This window comes from Bubalus bubalis, chromosome 19 (assembly GCF_019923935.1).
Source record: "Bubalus bubalis isolate 160015118507 breed Murrah chromosome 19, NDDB_SH_1, whole genome shotgun sequence".
Classification (NCBI taxonomy): domain Eukaryota; kingdom Metazoa; phylum Chordata; class Mammalia; order Artiodactyla; family Bovidae; genus Bubalus; species Bubalus bubalis.
In genome coordinates this window covers 59,150,851-59,169,872 of record NC_059175.1, presented here as the reverse complement: position 1 = coordinate 59,169,872, position 19,022 = coordinate 59,150,851, and the positions used below count along the sequence as shown (strand labels likewise).

At 40.4% G+C, this 19,022-nt stretch overlaps 1 protein-coding gene across 1 annotated transcript in view; it reads right to left on the bottom strand.

Annotated features, from left to right (window-relative positions):
- The window catches only part of DNAH5 (dynein axonemal heavy chain 5), a 336,311-nt gene that overhangs the window by 172,568 nt on the left and 144,721 nt on the right, over positions 1 to 19,022 (bottom strand). Inside the window, exons 30-35 of the mRNA XM_045163647.1 lie at positions 17,907 to 18,060; positions 15,788 to 15,951; positions 13,784 to 13,940; positions 7,814 to 8,026; positions 6,452 to 6,676; positions 4,890 to 5,062 (exon numbers count right to left, since the gene is read on the bottom strand). Of these exons, the coding sequence (XP_045019582.1) occupies positions 4,890 to 5,062; positions 6,452 to 6,676; positions 7,814 to 8,026; positions 13,784 to 13,940; positions 15,788 to 15,951; positions 17,907 to 18,060 (1,086 nt within the window). The remainder of the gene's footprint in view (positions 1 to 4,889; positions 5,063 to 6,451; positions 6,677 to 7,813; positions 8,027 to 13,783; positions 13,941 to 15,787; positions 15,952 to 17,906; positions 18,061 to 19,022) is intronic.

The following is a 19,022-nucleotide window of genomic DNA, read 5'->3' as shown; positions in this document are numbered from 1 at the left end:
CTGATATCCTAAAGGAAGGAAATAAACTATTTAAAAATAGAAAACAGAAAAAATAAAGCTGAGTTAGGGAGTGTGGGGTGAGGATTGCTGATTAAAATATGTCAGGACCAAAGAGCCATGTGCAGAGACATCTGATCAGAGACCTGGAGGAGAGGGAGTGAGCTATGCCAGTGTCACAGGGGAAAGGGTTCCAGGTGAAGGCAACAGCAAGTGCAAAGGTCCTGAGGCAGCCGTGTGCTGGGACTGCTCAAGAAACAGCCAGGGAACAAGTAGCTGGAGCTGAATGAAGAAGGAGAGACAGTAGGTAGCAGGGACCGATCATGGCAGGTCATAGAAGTCAATGCAAGGACACTTGCTTTTACCTTGGGTGAGACCGAAAGACAAAGAAGATCAAGGCAAAGGGATGACAGAATTGAGAACAGACTGTCGGGAACAATGGCAGAAGTGGAAGACCAGATAAAAGACTACTGCAATCATCCAGCCTAGAGATGATGGTGGCTGAGACTGTGATAAGAGCACAGGGGAGAAAAGTGGTCACATCGTAGGTGAATTCTGAAAGTGTCGGTGACCAAACTTCATGACAGATTGGATAATAAAATGAGAGAAAATAAAGGCATCAAGGATGCTCCAAGGATTTTGGCTTGAGCAACTGAAGGATGGAATCACCATTTGCAAAGATGGAGAAGATGGCAGGAGAGCAGCTTTGTGAGGGGACGAGCAAACATAAATGTGAATCCCCAATACGCATCTGAGTAAACATGTCGTGTAGGCAAGTGGCTGTATGTGTCAAGTTCAAGGGAAGAAGCCCCAGCAGGGCTCAAGACTGGGGAGTCCACATCTAGATGATACTTAAAACCATGTGAGATCATCTCAGGAGTGAGTATAGATGGAAAAGAGAAGAGCCCTGGTGTGCTCTATGCTTAGAAGTCAGGAGACTGAAGAGGAACCATAGGAGAGTATATGGACAGGCAGAACAGAAGGAACCAGGGGTGTCATGACCTGGAAGCCACGTGAAGAAAGGGCATCAAAAAGGAGAGAGTGGGACTTCCCTGGAGATCCAGTGGTTGAGAATCTGCCTGCCAATGCAGGCGACATAGGTTTGATCCTTGCTCTGGGAAGATCCCACATGCCACAGGGCCACTAAAGCCTGAGCACAACTACTGAAACTCACATGCCTAGAGCCTGTGCTCTGCAACAAGAGAGGCCACTGCAATGAGAAGCCCATGTACCACAACTAGGGAGTAGCCCCCATGCCTCACAACTAGAGAAAAGCCCGCGCAGCAATGAAGACCCAGCACAGCCAAACACACATAAAGAAATTAAATAATTAATTAATTGAAAAGAGAGAGAGAGTGACCACCTATGTAAATGCTGCTGACTGGTCAAGGAAGGGCAGAACTAAAAATGACCGCTGGATTTAGCAACACGAAGATCTGGGTGATGGCACTACCAGGGGAAGAAAGTGTGATGTGCAGAATAATGGCACCCCTCCAAAAAATATCCATGTCCTAATCCCTGAAAACATGTTCCCTTACACAGCTAAAGGGACTTTGAGGACGCAATTAATGTGAAAGGCCTTGATATGGGGAGGTGATCCTGGATTAGAAGTGGACCCTATCTAATCTCATGAGTTCTTGAAAAGCGAAGAGGGAAGCAGAAGAGTGGGTGAGAGACATGAGATGGGAAAAGGAGATCAGACAGGTCTCAACCCATGGTTGTGGCTGATAAGAGGGAGGAAGGGGCCAGAAGACAAGGTAAACAGCAGCCCCCAAATGCTGGGAACAGCCCTCAGCTGACAGTCAGCAGGGAAGTGGCGGCAAGTTCCTGCAACTGCAAGAGAAAGAATTCTGCCAATCAATTGAAAGAACAAAGGGCGGGGTCTCCCCAGAGACCCTGGAAAGAGCACACTTCTGCTGACACCTAAGGTTAGTCCAACAAGATGTGCATCAGACTTCTGACATATGGAAACCCAAAGTAATTGATTTGTGTGGTTTAAGCTTCTAAATGCTTGGTCATTTGTTATGACAGCAATAGAAGCTAATACACAGAGCCTGAATGGAGTGAATTCAAGGTCAAATAGGTGGACAAAAACTGCATTTTTGAAACAGAGACATAGAGATGTAGAGAGCAAACGTATGGACACTAAGGTGGAAAGGGGGGGTGGGGTGAATTGGGAGATCGGAATTGACATATATACACTACTGATAAAATGTAAAAAGTAGAAAGCTAATGAGAATCTACTGTAGAGTACAGAGAACTCTATTAAATGCTCTATAGTGACCTAAACGGGAAGGAAAATCAAAAAAAGAGGAGATACATACAGCTGATTTGGGGCCTCCCAGGTGGCTCAGTGGGTAAAGAATCTACCTGCAGTGCAGGAGCTGTAGAGACATGGGTTTGATTCCTGGGTCAAGAAGATCCCCTGGAGGAGGGCATGACAACCCACTCCAGTATCCTTGCATGGGAAATCCCATGGACAGAGGAATCTGGCAGGGTTGCAAAAAGTCAGACACAACTGAAGCGACTTATCTGATGAAGCAGGCATAGCTGATTTACTTTATGGTACAACAGAAATTAACACAACATTATAAAGTAACTATACTATACTCCAATAAAATTTAAGCCTTAAAAAACTGCTTTTGAGGAGTTTTGATGTGAGCACAGAAATGGGAAGGAAACCAGAGCTTCGCAGTAGGATTTCCTGCCTGGAAGCAATGACAGCATCCTGTACATTGATGAGAACGATCCAGTAGAAAGCGAAAATTAATGATGCTCCCAAAGACAAAATAGCTGCGTCAGCAGAGGCGCTGGCAGCAGAAAATCCATCCCATAAACCGAGAGAGGGAGCGGATGGCACAAGGCCAGGTCCCTTGGTTGAAGGACGTGACGAGGAACGAGTGCAGGTCCTTTTATCTTCTCAGCGAAACAGAAACGAGGACTTGGGTAGAGAAAAGAAGAGAGGAAAAGGTTTGAGGTTGGAAAGGACAGACGGTGTGAAATAACTTTTACAGGTGTTTCAAGGAAGTCTCCGCCTTTTGTCACTATTCACCCCTCTACTTCAAAGAGGAAAACTCCAAACAAACGTCTGACAGTATCCAGGGGAAACCACCTTTGATGAGACATAAGAAGGAATACAGAGCATGAAGACAAGACAACCTGGGGGAAAGGACACAGTGAAACCTCCTGCTACTCCTCCATCCTCCGGTAAAAGTGAGCATTTCATTTGGTATCATGACTGAGCAGAAGGTGCAATCTCATAAACAGGGTTATTACATCAAACTTTTAAATTTTGTTTGATTATATATATATATATATATATACACATATACATACATACACATACATGCGTGCCAAGGTGCTTCAGTCATGTTCAGCTCTTTGCAACACTATGGAATGTATCCCCCAGGCTCCTCTGTCCATGGGATTCTCCAGGCAAGAATACTGGAGTAGGTTGGTATGTCCTCCTCCAGGGGATCTTCCTGGCCCAGGGATCAAATCCATGTCTCCTATGTCTCTTGCATTCGCAGGTAGGTTTTTTACCACTAGCGCCACCTGGGATGCCCATATATATATATATATACACACACAAACAAATACACATGGCATGACAAATGGGATCTTAGTTCTCCAATTAGGGATTGGACCACAACCCCCTGCATTGGAAGCTTGGAATCTTAATCTTAACCACTAGACCACCAGGGATAATATTTTCAATCTAACAGCCCAGAGGTTCATTCTGTGAAAATGACTGCTATTCAGGTCAGCTTCTTCTTAACAAATGTTGATTTTAACACTCACCCATTTGGTTCAAAATAAGTATCAAAGCATCCCTGAACAGCACATATACAACGGATGGATGCCACCAAGTTCAAATCAGACTATTAGCCATGGAGGAAGGACCTCTGGAGATAAACCGGTTCATCTTATAGATGAAGAAACTGGGTCCAGAGAAGCTACATGTTGGCTCTGGCTAACACAATGGTTAATAACAGGCAGGGGGCAGGACAGGTCAACGTCTACCCCATCGCTTCTCACCAGTGCATGCATTCACACTCAGTCATGTCCGACTCTTTGCAACCCTATGGACTGAACCCACCAGGTTCCTCTGTCCATGGAATACTCCAGGCAAGAATATTGGAGTGGGCTGCCATTTCCTACTCCAGGGCATCTTCCTCTAAACTGGGAATGGAACCTGCATCTCTTATGTTTACTGCCCTGGCAGGCAGATTCTTTATTACTAAGCCACCAGAGAACCAGCATTCACATTTAATTTCTTTCCAGCTTAAAAAAAAAAAAAAAAAAAATCCTTTATTGCCTCTGTAATGATAAAAGTGCCACAGTCCCTTGATGCAGCCCTCAAAACCCATGGTGATTTGCACTTGATACATAGCAATGAATTCACTTTTTTTTTTCCTTTGATGTCCACTGAGGTCATTTAGGGCTTCCCAGGTGGCACAGTGGTAGAGAAACCACCTGTCAATTCAGAAGACACAAGAGACATGAGTTTGATTTGGGAAGATCCCCTGGAGGAGGAAGTGGTAACCCACTCCAGTATCCTTGCCTGGAAAATCCCATGGACAGAGGAGCCTGGTGGGCTAGAGTCCATGGGGTCACAGAGAGTTGGACACGGCTGAGCAACTGAGAAGCAGCAGCAGAGGCCATTTAAACTTAGCTTCTGTAAGATGGAAGGCAAAGGAACCAAAGTCTGTTTCAGTCACAAGCCTCCTAAACCCCCTGTGAAGATACATGGGTAAAGCTCAAAACACCGAATTTCAAAGAGTTTTGTATAAAAGAGGCCATCAGTCAAAATCCGCTGTGCACCTGGAGAGAATGAAAATGTGGGAGGTAGGGGAGAGAGAGGCTGAGGAATCATAGAATCCTTCCATCACCTGTCTGTGAGCGGTGTTATGACAAGCCTGTCAGTGCAGCCTAGAAATTCATTCTGGTAAATGAATGGCACGTCTGTGATGTGAACCATCATCTTGTCAGAATCTTCGTTAAAATAAAACCTGCACTGTTTCAGCCACTCAAAGTCCGAAGGGCTCTTGATATGCATGTGACACTGAAATGCAGAAGGTGTATGTTAAAACCGAGAGGAGAACCATTCATTAACTATACACATCAGCATCCAGGTAGATCGAATGTGGAGTAATGGAACTCAGAGACAACCCAACTGGTTGGGAGATGCCAATTACCATTCAACCCATTCATTTATTGATCAGCAAAAACAACAGCAACAAAAGAGATACTTTCAAAGATATGAGAAAAGGAAAATTCAAGAGAAACACTTAATTGTGCCCCTCAATTTAAATAACATGCTCTATTTTAATAGTAAGAATGAAGTAAGAAACTTCATTCTTCAATGCCCAATTCCACAGTCCTAACCATGAAATACAATCTAAGAAAACCATTTTTGGCTTACCAAGATAGAACTAAACAATCCCATCAGGGAAAAAAAAAATCATCTCTTCTGGTAATAACTAAGTACATTGTTGGGGGTTTTATAATCCCTTAATTATCCTTGCTAGGATTTGAAGCAGGCCAAAATTTCTAACATCTAAATGGCAGGTTAAGCGATGCTTCTGTATGAATTTTTTTAACCAAAATTTTAAGCCACTTTAATCATTTTTTTTACAAATAAGAAATCTAAAATTACCTTGAGCCCTTTATTTCTCAGAAAGGCAAACAGTATGCTTAACTATTAGGAGAGGAGATTAGCACATAACAGCCTGAATGTGCCACCTTTATTTCCATTACACCAGAACCAACCTTTCATAATCTTTTTTACATAATGGGGTGAGACACGATCCAGAAAATTATTATGAAAATAAGAGCTTCATGCCTCTTATCTAATGTCATATTTTACAGTAGAGGGCAAATTTCATTTCACATTTCCTATTCTCAACAGCTACCAAACTCTCTTTCTCATCCCTGCTCTTTCTTTAAAGGCAAAAGTCTGCATGACAACTGAATGTCACGAACTATATGAGGAAAGACCATTTGCAATCAATGAATGTAGCAAAACTTGTTAAATATGTGATTTATGTTCATAAAAACCCTCAAAACTACTAAGCAGTTCTACTATTAATATCACTTATTATTTCTGCATCAATAGATTAGTCATCTTCAATTTAATAACCAAAAGAAGCATAAGACAAGTGAGAGCTCTCGATGATGCTACATGACATTTCAGCATTAAAAACGATCACGTAAAGAATTTCAAAATAAAGTCTAATTGCCTCCATAACACCTTAGCTGAGATCATCAGAAAATGGCCAAAATTCCGGCTAAAGACTGAAAAGAAAATATGATAATTTCTCTTCATAAAGATGCTCTTTGCCTGAATTTTATCTTTTCTTTGAATTCATTCACACTATTCCTGGTGGGTAAACACAGAGAGTGTCTAGTATTTGTTCTTCTGTATATGCCACAGCGTTTATAAAGCATTTACCAGGTCATCAAAGATATCTCGTTGGTGCACATGAATAGTAATCAGAGTCTCATATTTAACTCGTTCCACGGAACTCAGGTCCTTGGTTGTCATGTCTATCAACGTGTTCAGTAGCTCCAGGAAAGACTGATTGGTTTTCTGCATGATTTTTTTATCAAACTTGGCATTTCTAAGGGCCTCTTCTGAATCCCGTGTCCATATCATTTGAATTCCTAATAATCCAACCTTACGGAAACAAAAAAGGCTTTATGAGTGTATGGCATATGAATATATTTAAATAGAAATTACAACAGTTGTGATTATTATGCAAATGCCAAGCCATCCTGTATTATATCAGCTTGACGGGTTGCATCAAAATCTATGGAAACCCTATGCATATTGTTTACCTGACAATTAAACATATACAGCCTTGTGACATGGCTACAATTTTTTTCATCTCCCTTTAAGTCATACCTCTCCCTCAATAGATTTTAAGTTACTGACATGGAAAGAATATATCTTCAACTTACTTTCATCAAACCAACAAAGGGTTTATACACTGTAATCACAAAATCTTTATCGATCACATCACTAAGGAAATATCATTTTCTGTATTTTATTGTTAAAATGTATTTGTCATTTTTCTAGTAAAACACAGGACATTTTATGATTTATGTACTAAAGAAATTCAGTAGGAAAAAAATATTTTAAATTAAAGAAATTATATTCACTCCCACTCCTTTGCTGCCCAGCACGTAGGACCGTTGGTATCATCTTTCTAGACTTCATGCATATATGCATTAATATATAATATTTGTCTCTCTCTTTCTGACTTACTTCAGGAGAGGGTGGGTTGCTTTGAGAGAATAGTATTGAAACATATACAATACCACATGTAACATAGATAGCTAGTGGGAGTTTGATGTGTGATTCAGGGCACCCAAAGCCAGTGTTCTGTGGAAGGATGGGGTGGGGAAAAAGGAAGGATGCCAGTTCAGGAGGAGGGAACACATATGTGCCTATGGCCGATTCATGCTGATGTATGGCAAAAATCATCACAATATTGTGATGATTTAATATTAATTACCTTCCAATTAAAATTTTAAAAAAGAAAAATAAATACTTCTTACATACTAAAAAAAGAAAATATACCAATATTTCTATAGCATAAATATATATGTAAAAACATAGATATATAACAGCAACAATCTGTAGTTGAAATCTTTAAACTTATCTATATTTAACAGATTCTTATGAAAATCTCAATATTATTCTGGAGTTAAATTATAGTCAGTTGTGTCATTTATAATAGACAACAAATAAGATCTAAAATGACTCTTCTGTTAAAAAAAAAAAAATACTTTCCAATTTCAATACACTGACCTGAGCAGGGAAGGAAGAAAGAAATTCAATCAGTTGGAAACCTGTTTCTTGAATATTTGCTGCTGCCTGGCGAATCACAAGATGTAATGAGGCCTGAGATTCCTCCAGGAGAGAATTAAGCCAAACTTCCACATTGCCCTCTGCCATCACAGGTTTATGCAATTCAACTGTCTCACCCTCTCGAGAGGAAATTGACAGAATGCGATCATAGATCTGTGTTAGAAGCCCAAGAAAAGCTATATTTATATAAAGAATGAATTTCTCCATTGCCCTCTTGTCAATGTTATCCTTCCTGTAGAAATTTAAGCTATATATTATAAAATAAAAGGCAAAGGATGATACCAATTCAATTTCAAAACAATTTTTTCAAAAGATAGCCATGAAATCAAAAAGGGAATACTAAATCAATTTCAAATACTCTATGCTTAAGAAGGAAAATTTTGTTTTGTAAAAGAAATATTCAATACAAATGTGATCATCAAAAAGCCTCTAAAGTTTCCCCAGATAAAACGGGACTCTCTGAGAGTCAGCCATCCATACCACCAGCTTTGATAAGGATTGACCTTATGAAATTAAAAGATGCTTACTCCTTGGAAGGAAAGTTATGACCAACCTAGATAGTATATTCAAAAGCAGAGACATTACTTTGCCAACAAAGGTTTGTCTAGTCAAGGCTATAGTTTTTCCTGTGGTCATGTATAGATGTGAGAGTTGGACTGTGAAGAAGGCTGAGCGCCGAAGAATTGATGCTTTTGAACTGTCGTGTTGGAGAAGACTCTTGAGAGTCCCTTGGACTGCAAGGAGATCCAACCAGTCCATTCTGAAGGAGATCAGCCCTGGGATTTCTTTGGAAGGAATGATGCTAAAGCTGAAACTCCAGTACTTTGGCCACCTCATGCGAAGAGTTGACTCATTGGAAAATACTCTGATGCTGGGAGGGATTGGGGGCAAGAGGAGAAGGGGACGACAGAGGATGAGATGGCTGGATAGCATCACTGACTCGATGGACGTGAGTCTAAGTGAACTCTGGGAGTTGGTGATGGACAGGGAGGCCTGACGTGCTGCGATTCATGGGGTCGCAAAGAGTTGGACACGACTGAGCAACTGATCTGATCTGATCTGACCTTAGCAATCACCTGGTCAAAATGATCAATGCAAACATCTCACATGGTGATTCCAATTCTACACTAAACATTATGCTCTTTACAGAGGCTGTTGGTTGCACATAATATATTCTAATGCAAACCCAGCTCCTAGTCTGGTGATATCACTTTCATTTCCATGCAGTACGGCATAATGAGAATGTCTGCAGCATTTGGAGTTCAAAACACAGTTCAGGTGGTGCTGCGCTACCCACTGCGTGCAGCGTTGGAAGACAGATCTCTGAGACTAAACTTCCTGTTTCCAATTAGTCCTTAAAAATCCTGACTGTCTTACTTTCCTACTCACCTTACCAGCCATTCATGCCAATTAAGCAAAATATAGTTGGCTCTCCACATCCATGAGTTCCAAATCCAAGAACCCAAACAACCTCTGATCAACAATATTTGGAAAAAAATTCCAGAAAGTTCCAAAAAGCAAAACTTGAATTTGCCACATACTGGCAACTATTTACACAGGATTTACATTATATGGTAAATAATCTAGGGACTATGCATTGTGGTTGTTCAGTCACTTAGCTGTGTCCAATTCTTTGTGACCCCGTGGACTGCAGCATGCCAGGCTCCTCTGTCCTTCACCATCTCCTGGAGTTTGCTCACATCGGTGTCCATTGAGTCATTGATGCTATCTAACCATCTCATCCTCTACTGCCCCCTTCTCTTTTGGCCTTCAGTCTTTCCCAGCATCAGGGTCTTTTCCAATGAGTCAGTTCTCATTACATGGCCAAAGAATTGGAGCTTCAGCTTCAGTATCAGTCATTCCAATGAATATTCAGGGTTTTTTTCCTTTAGGATGGACTGGTTTGATCTCCTTGCTGTCCAAGGGATTCTCAAGAGTCTTCTCCAACACCACAATTCAAAAGTAACAGTTCTTCAGTGCTCAGCCTTCTTTATGATCCAACTCTCACATCCATACATGACAACTAGAAAAACCATAGCTTTGCCTATACAGACCTTTATCAGCAAAGTGATGTCTTTGCTTTTTAATATGCTGTCTAGGTTTGTCATAGCTTTCCTTCCAAGGAGCAACCCATAGGTATATTCAAATACTATCACATTTTATATAAGAGACTTAAGCCTTCACAAATTTTGGTATTCTCCAGTGTCCTGGAACCAATCCTCTCACAGTTACTGAGGAACAACTATGATGCCAATTATAAAATAAAGGCAAATGTTTGTTTTGTTTTTGTGCTCTAATAAATGGAATATTGTTCCCTTGGGCTCAGATTAGTTTGCATTAATTAAATGCTCCTGAGTTATCCACAGAAGTTATCTACCAAGAAGCTGATGAGCCTTGAGTTTCAGGGTCCCTCCTTGCACAACCTTCTAGGTCCTGAATATAAATTTGTATTTATAATATTATAAGATTTAGGATCCACAAAACCAGGATCAACTCCTCGTCATTAGAAACCTTATGGCAGAAACAGCAACAAGGGGAAAAAAAGCAATGCTACTTATTTTTAAGCAGTAATTGCTATGAACAGAGGCTGAAAATGAGGATGTTTCAATTATCTTCAATGTACAATCAGACAATGAGAAGCTTTGCTCTGGGACCATAAAGTCCTGGGGCTAAAGCAGAAGGATTTGAGCAGCAAGGATTTAATCAAGCAAAACCTCCCAGCCAATTCAATCCCTTCATTCAACCCATAGATCCAGTAGATCTACAAGAAACATTGATTTTTTTTTTAACCATTCAATCCACACTGTCTCTTCTCACACTCCACTAATGCCCTTTGTTGTAGCAACTCAGCCTTTTCCATCCTGACTTTGCAATCACTTTCAACACTGATTTCCTTGCCCCCCCATTCCATTCCAACTCCTACCCTGACACAGAAGATCTTTCTGAAACACAAATCAGGCCACTTCTCTGCTGAAAACCTCCCCCGCCTTTTGTCACATTCATGATGAAGTACATCCCATAGTATAATACACTTGGCCCTCTGGAATATGGTCCATGCCTCTTTCTCCTCCTTTTCCCTTTGCTCATCAGCCTGTGTTGTGGGTTCAACTGTGTCCTCCAAAATATATATTGAAGCCTCAAGTCCTAGTAACTGTGAACAGACCATGCATGGCATCCACTCAGTCATGTCCAACTCTTTGCGACCCCATGGACTGTAGCCTGCCAGACTCCTCTGTCCATGGAATTCTCCAGGCAGGAAAGAATACTGGACTGGGTAGCCATTACCTTCTTCAGGACATCTTCCCAACCCAGGGATCAAACCTGGGTCTCCTGAATTGTAGCAGATTATTCACCATCTGAGCCACAAAGGAAGCCCCTAGTACCTGTGAATGAGACTTTATTTGGAAATAGGGTGTTTGCAGATGTACTCAAGATGAGGTCACCTTGAATGGCAGTGGACTCAAATCCAATAACTGGCATCCTTAGAAGAAGAAGGAGAGCTAGATGCAGACACACACAGAGAAAGTCTTATGAAGACAAAGGTGGGGATGGAAGTGGTGTGTCCACACACAAGGAACACCAAGGATTGCTGACCACCAGCAGAACTAAGAGACAGGCGGACCCTCCCTCAGAGCCTCCAGTAGGAATCAACCCTGCCAACATCTTAGTTTGGATGTCTAGCCTCCAGAACCATGAGAGAATAATTTTCTGTTTTAATTCATGGAAGCCCTAAGAAAATAATACACTGCTCACACACTCACACTTCTGACATCCCAGGCTGCCCATACCCCAGGGCCCTTGCACTTGCCCTTGCTCTAAGCAGAGGTCAGGGGTGTCCCGTCCCCACCTGCCTGAGATGTTTCACTCCCCTTCCAAAAACCAGTTCAAACATCATGGTCTCCTGCAGGAAGCCTTCTGGTATACCCCTCACTTACAGGTTAGGGCTCCCTGACAGGCATTCCCATGCTTGTGCATCACATGAACACATGCATGCATGCTATGCTCAGTCATGTCCAACTCTCTGCAGCCCTATGGGCTGTAGCCTGCCAGGCTCCTCTGTCCATGGGATTCTCCAAGCAAGAATAATGGAGTGGGTTGCAGGAGCTGCCCTGGTGGCTCAGATGGTAAACAATCTGCCTGCAATACAGGAGACCCAGGTTCACTACCTGGGTCGGGAAGATCCCCTGGAGAAGGAAATGGCAACCCACTCTAGTATTCTTAGCTGGAGAATCCCTTGGACAAAGGAGCCTGGTGGGCTACAGTCCATGGGGTTGCAAAGAGGCGGACACAACTGAGCGACTAACACATGAGCACAGCAAATCAAAAATATCAACAGTTTAATGGCCAAATTTCTCTTGAATGTTGTGCTGCATAAAAACAGCTGCAATATGGGTTGCAATATATTCTTCCTCGGAACCCCAGGACTGACATTATGCCAGTGAGAGGTTAAAAGACTGGCTTATAATGGCTTCCAAGAATCCACCTGCCAATGTAGGGGACACAAGAGACAAAGTTTCAATCCCTGGGTCAGGAAGAATCCCTGGAGAAGAAAAGGCAACCCGCTGCAATATTCTTACCTGGAAAATTCCATGGAAAGAGGGGCTAGTGGGCTAAAACCCATGGGGTGACAAAGAGTCAGACATGACTGGGCACATACATGCACACAATGAGCTAACTCTACCGCTGCAGAAGCTGCATTCTGCAGACCCCACCAGAACACGAGTTCCCCAGGGTGGTATATTCCCACTGCTAAGCACAACATCCAGTCTATGGTATTTGCTCAACAGATGTGAACTGCATTCTAGGATGAACAGATAAATAATACTGAGGTTTGTATGAAGCACCATAGAGGAATTGAGTATGTTATCCAGCTGGAAGGGTCATTTTGTAGGGAATTTGGGGGTGAAGGGGTGAATTAAATAATCTCTTCTAGCAGCCATGCAAATGTAGTTTTCCTCACATTGAATGACTTCTTTTGGGTCTCATGAATGTCACCATTCTTGAAACTTATTCAGAGTGTTTGAAAAAAAAAAAAAAGAAAAGTTTTCAATGGAGCCTGATGAAAAACATGGAGGATCATTATATCAAAACTGTCCAAAGCCTCATTAAAACAATTAAATCAGGGAATTTCCTGGTGGTCCAGTGGTTAGGATTTAGTGCTTTCACAGCCATGCCCTGGGTTCAGTTCCTGGTCTGGGAACTCCCACATGCCATGCAGTGCAGCCATAAAATAAAATAAAAATAAAATAGATAAGGACATAAATGCTGACTATTCACTGGAAGGACTGATGCTGAAGCTGAAGCTCCAATACTCTGGCCACCTGATGTGAAGAACCAACTCATTGGAAAAGACCCTGATGCTGGGAAAGATTGAAGGCAGAAGAAGGGGACGACAGAGGATGAGATGGTTGGATGGCATCACCGACTCAATGGACATGAGTTTGAGCAAGCTCCAGGAGGTAGTGAAAGACAGAGGAGCTTGGCATGCTGTAGTCCCTGGGGCTGCAAAGAGTCGGACACAATTTATCAACTGAACAAAAAAAGATAAAATAAAATAATCAAACAACTGTGGCAATTCTGTTCAATCAAAGCAGTTTGATAAACAATTATTAACAGCTTTTTTGCTGTGTCAAATTTCTAAACAATTAACTTGACATGTAAAGCCATGAATGCCACATACAAAGCATTCTTAATCAGATTTAAATGATTTGTTATTCACATCTATACTTTAGATATTATAACATCACAAGGTCTGAAGGCAAACAGGGCCCAAATGTATCTTTTTAGTCATTTGCTAATGCTTAATGGGAAGGGAGGTAATCCTTAAAACACTATTGGAGAGCTATTAATAAAGACAGTTGAGATTCCAGGATATGTAAATCACCAGCCATCAAAGAGAATTAGGCAAACCTTTTCATGGAACTTGACAGTCTTAATGTTGTCGAACACATTCAGTAAATGGGCTTGTATCGTATGTGGGTCTGATGCCTGACCCAGAATCTCCAGGAGAGCGGGGTCCGAGACGAAGAAGAACCGGGGAAAGCAAAGTCGTTTTTTCTCCAAGTATCTAAGTAGGGAGGAAAAGGTAAACTTCATAAATACACAAAACTAGCCTTTCTAGGAATACATTAATTTGGATGGAAACAGGGAAAAGACTTTGAGAGAAACTAATTTTCCCACGCAAAGTCTGCTTTGTTCTGTTTTCTTTTGTTACTAATTTTGCCAAGTGGGATTACATATTCTATTGGGAGACTGTATTTTTTCCAAGACTGATAGAATTTATTCATTTTTCACAAATATAATGCATATATTTGACTTCACCTGAAAATGTTTGTATTTTGTAGAGGACAGGAAAAATTACACAGAGGGAGTTTTTTTGGTTTTGTGTTTGTTTTGTTTGCAAGTGTCATGCTATGTCAGCTAAAGGCTGACAATTCCAGTTCTCAGGATTCTATCTCTTTTTTTTTTTAATTTAGCTATGCTGGATCTTGGTTTCAGAACACAGGATCTTAGTTGCAGCATGTGGGGTCTAGTTCCCCAACCAGGGATCGAACCCAGGCCCCCTGCACTGGGAGCTCAGTCTTAACCACTGGACCACCAAGGAAGTCACAGGACTGTATCTTAAAAGAATCCAATGAATCAATCGCTGAAGCAGAAGCAAAATCCATCTACATGGAAGGATGGGTTTGACTCTGTTCTCTGCCTCCAGGAGCTACCAAAACCCAGTGAATGTTTTCTGTTCTATCATCACCCTATTTTGCTGCACTTTCATTTCTATATTTAACATATTTCTACTTCAGTGATTTTACCATGATTAACCAAAGAGTGAGAAAATTATTTATTACTCTTGGAATTCATCCAGCCTCCACATACATCACTGTGGGTGTGTCTGCATATATTGACAGGTATTAGGTTGGGCTCTTGTTTTTGTATAATCCTGACTGCTTGTGTATACTACACAGTTCATCTTGTTCTTCAGTTAGACAGGTCAGTCACTCAGTGGTGTCCGAATCTGTGACCCCATGGACATCAGCAAACCAGGCTTCCCTGTCCTTCACTCACTTCCTGAGCTTTCTCAAACTCATATCCAGCGAGTTGGTGATGCCATCCAACCATCTCATCCTCTGCTGCCCCCTTCTCCTTCTGCCTTTAATCTTTCCCAGCATCAGGATCTTTTCCAATGAGTCAGTTCTTTGCATCAGGTGGCCAGAGTATTGGAGCTTCAGCTTCAGCATCAGTCCTTCCAATGAATATTCAGGACTGATTTCCTTTAGGACTGACTGGTTGGATCTCCTTGCAGTCCAAAGGACTCTTGAGAGTCTTCTCCAACACCACAGTTCAAAAGCATCAATTCTTTAGTGCTCAGCTTTCCTTAAGCTCTCACATCCATACATGACTATTGGAAAAACCATAGCTTTGACTAGATGAACATTCGTCAGCAAAGTAATGTCTCTGCTTTTTAAAATGTTGTCTAGGTTGGTCATATCTTTTCTTCCAAAGAGAAAGCATCTTTTAATTTCATGGCTGCAGTCACCATCCATCTTCTCAGTTCTCTATCTTGTTCTTAGTTGAGTTTAATGAAATAATTTGCTTCTTCAGATGTTTATCCAAGAAAGATATCAGAAAAACAGATATATTCATTTTAAAAACAAGGACTGTATGAAAATATTTGCAATATCTTGTCCCAGTGATGGAAGAAGCTGTTAATCTTATAATTTCAACAGCAGAGAAATCAATTAATAGTAACTGATTGGAGAGTGGGTAAAGCTCCAAATGCTCAGTTTTATCTATGCCACAATGTTGGTCATGATTAAAGTCTAAGCAAAAGGAAACCAATTGGCTAATCCCGTCTAGTTTCTCTGGTCGCGTTCATCTCTAGGATGCTAAGAGCCTTCACAAACCCAGTGAACTTACCCCGTAAGAGATTTCTGGCAGATTTCCAACTGGTCCAGCAAGTGTGGTAACAGCTGTCCCATGGTCTCATCTCCAACACAGCACTGAACCACATTAGGCATCTCATGTGCCCGAGTCATGATCTTCACCCAAGATTTATCAATATTGGAAAAGCGCTTGGCTTCCTATGAGAACAAGGTAAGAAAGCACACTTGGACACATCTGTGACCCCAAGGATAAAGTGTTTCACGTACCTCCCTCTAAGGATGGACTTCTGACCAGTCTGGATATCCGCATACACCTGAAATGTTAGATGTGCTCTATTTCAATTCCTCCTGGGCCGTTTGCACCATAGCATCCTTCATGTATGGATGTGAGAGCTGGACCATAAAAAAAGCTGAGCACTGAAGCATTGATGCTTTTGATCTGTGGTATTGGAGAAGACTCTCAAGAGTCCCTTGGACTACAAGGAGATCCAAACAGCCAATCCTAAAGGAAATCAGTCCTGAATATTCATTGGAAGGACTGATGCTGAAGCTGAAGCTCCAATACTTTGGCCACCTGATGTGAAAAACTGACTCCTTGGAAAAGACCCAGATGCTGGGAAAGACTGAAGGCTGAAGAAGGGGATGGCAGAGGATGAGATGGTTGTATGGCATCACCGACTCGATGGACATTATTTTGAGCAAGCTCTGGGAGTTGGTGATGGACAGGGAAGCCTGGCGTGCTGCAGCCCATGGGGTCGCAAGAGTGGGACACATCTGAGCAACTGAACTGAACTGAACTGATTCCTTCTTAAATAATCTTCAGCTCAAACCTGGGACTGACATTATGTTAACTGAAAACAGGAAGTAGATATAAAAATAATAATACAATATAAGATAATCTGGGAGAAAAGGACCCTCCCAATTGTTTTCAATTATCTCCAAATTAAACGAATCTTATGCTTTTCAAGCTTTCTACACTGAGCATTGAATCATTTGTGTATTTAGAAAAATGGACATTTTAAATTTTTATAATTAAAATTAATTATAATATAACCTTAATATTTTGAAATATTTTTGAATAGACTTTTTTGGGGAAAATGGAAAATGCACAGTTTATTTTGAGAGAGTAGGAATACTTTTTATTTTCTTTCTTAAAATTTTCTGCATTTTACCAATGAGCACATATATCAAATATGAGACCAAGAAATTCCACCTAGCTCCTCCAACATTATATGTGAAAGTTTCCATTATTAAGTCCAATTTGAGACTCTTCTTCACCAATCAAGAAGAAAAACATGCCCAAATATAAGTGCAAAAATAAATACTTAAAATTTTAATGAATGGATATATTTCATTGGTAGCCACACACACACATAAATCTGATAATAGATCTGTCCTCTATAATTAAACTGAAAGCTAACCAAAGAGAAAGCTAAGGAAACCAAAGTGAGCACTCAACATTATCATGCTTCTAAAACTCTTATTGTTAAAATGTTATAATTTTGCAACCAATTTAAGGTAATTGGACAAGACTCCTTGAAATCTGGTAAAAAAGAAAAAATGTTAATCTCAAAATATACTCCATACGTAGTGATATGATTACAATTTGTTGAGAAAAAACATACTCAACATCTTGATAAGAGGCCCGTGTTGTTTGGGAGTTTTTCCTTGCAGATTCCCGCCCCTCAATTTTACACTACAGATATAATTGGGTATATTTTATAGTGTGAGTTATTTTAAGCTGTCAGTAATAGAACAAATTATCCTACCATTGTCAAGATAACAACTCTGTAATTCCACAGTGTTCCAATTTCCACCTTCAAATTATCTGAAGAAGTATATCAATTATGCAGGCATTCATTCTTTAATTTTTAACCCTCCATTTCCTATAAAACTTCATGATTTTAAAGCATTCTTACTCTTATTTCCATGCCCCTCTCTTCCACAATTTTTCTCTCTCTCTTTTTTTTTTTTTTAAAACTTCACTTTATTGGGGTGTGATTGTGCAAAGAATAGTTTGACAACAACAACAAAAAGATTGGAGAAGGGGTGGTTCAATAGAGGTAGAAATATTTTTGCGTTTTTAAAGGGATAATGAGCTATTAGTTCTCGAAGTTAAAAACCTAATGAAATCACAGAGAAATTTCTAAGACCTTGGGAAGTTGCTTGGCAATGTCTCCTCCCACAAAGACGGCTTCTAGGTAGATCCACAAGTTTTGCACCATCATCCAGCTCTCAATTATGTCTGCTGAGTTGGAAAGGTGTTGTACCCACTTTTGAATCTGGGCTTTGAATGGCATATTGTACCTAAGATGAGAAACACATTAAGAATTTTGGGATTTGGGGTATTTCATGTTTGTTGTTTTCAAACTAAAGAGGTTTTTAAAAATCCTGATTTTCACATATTTCATTACAACTCTAATTATGTTTCTGCTTTTTAAATGATGTTACCATATTTGTATAGGATATAAGATTAATATAAGTAGAAATCTATTATATTTAAATTATTAATGACATTATTCACGATGCTCCTACTCTTATTTTTTCTGCACTTGATAAAATATTCTCAGAGAAATGTTAACATGTCTCACTGTGATTGTATGTTTTTCTTTTCCCTTATGTTTCTTCTGATTTTTGCTTTATGTATCTTTGTTTCTTTGTTGTTAGGTGTCTAATAGTATATTCTATCTTCTTAGTGAATTGTACCTTTTATCATGAAAGATATTCATCTTTGTTTCATTTAAAAATAAATAAATTTAAAATAATTTTTAAAAATAAAGCCATGGTTTTCGTATGAAAAATATTAAAAATAAATAAAACAATGCTACTGAATGCTTAATTCATGACTCCATGCTGGGCACTGTTAAACTGACTTGTCCTCCTTTTGATTCAGAGCATAGAGAGGTGCCCTGTAGTAGGAAATGGCAACCGGCTCCAGTATTCTTGCCTGGAGAATCCCATGGACAGAGGAGCCTGGTGGGCTACAATCCAAGGAGTCACAAAGAGTCAGACATGACTGAGCAACACACAAACACACAGAGAGGTGGGAGACATGCCATCTAAGAAGCAGATCAGATGTTAGAGTGGACTCCACTCATTCTAGTCCTTGTTGCTGCAGTCAAGGGGATAACTTTCTCTCTGCTGAACTTCTGTACCTTTTCCATAGGGTATCTGGTTTTTCACGCAATATGGAACCATTACGGAATCATTGGAAGGGACCAAACAACTAATTCAATTTTCAAGTATGATACTGTCTGGACTCTCTCTTT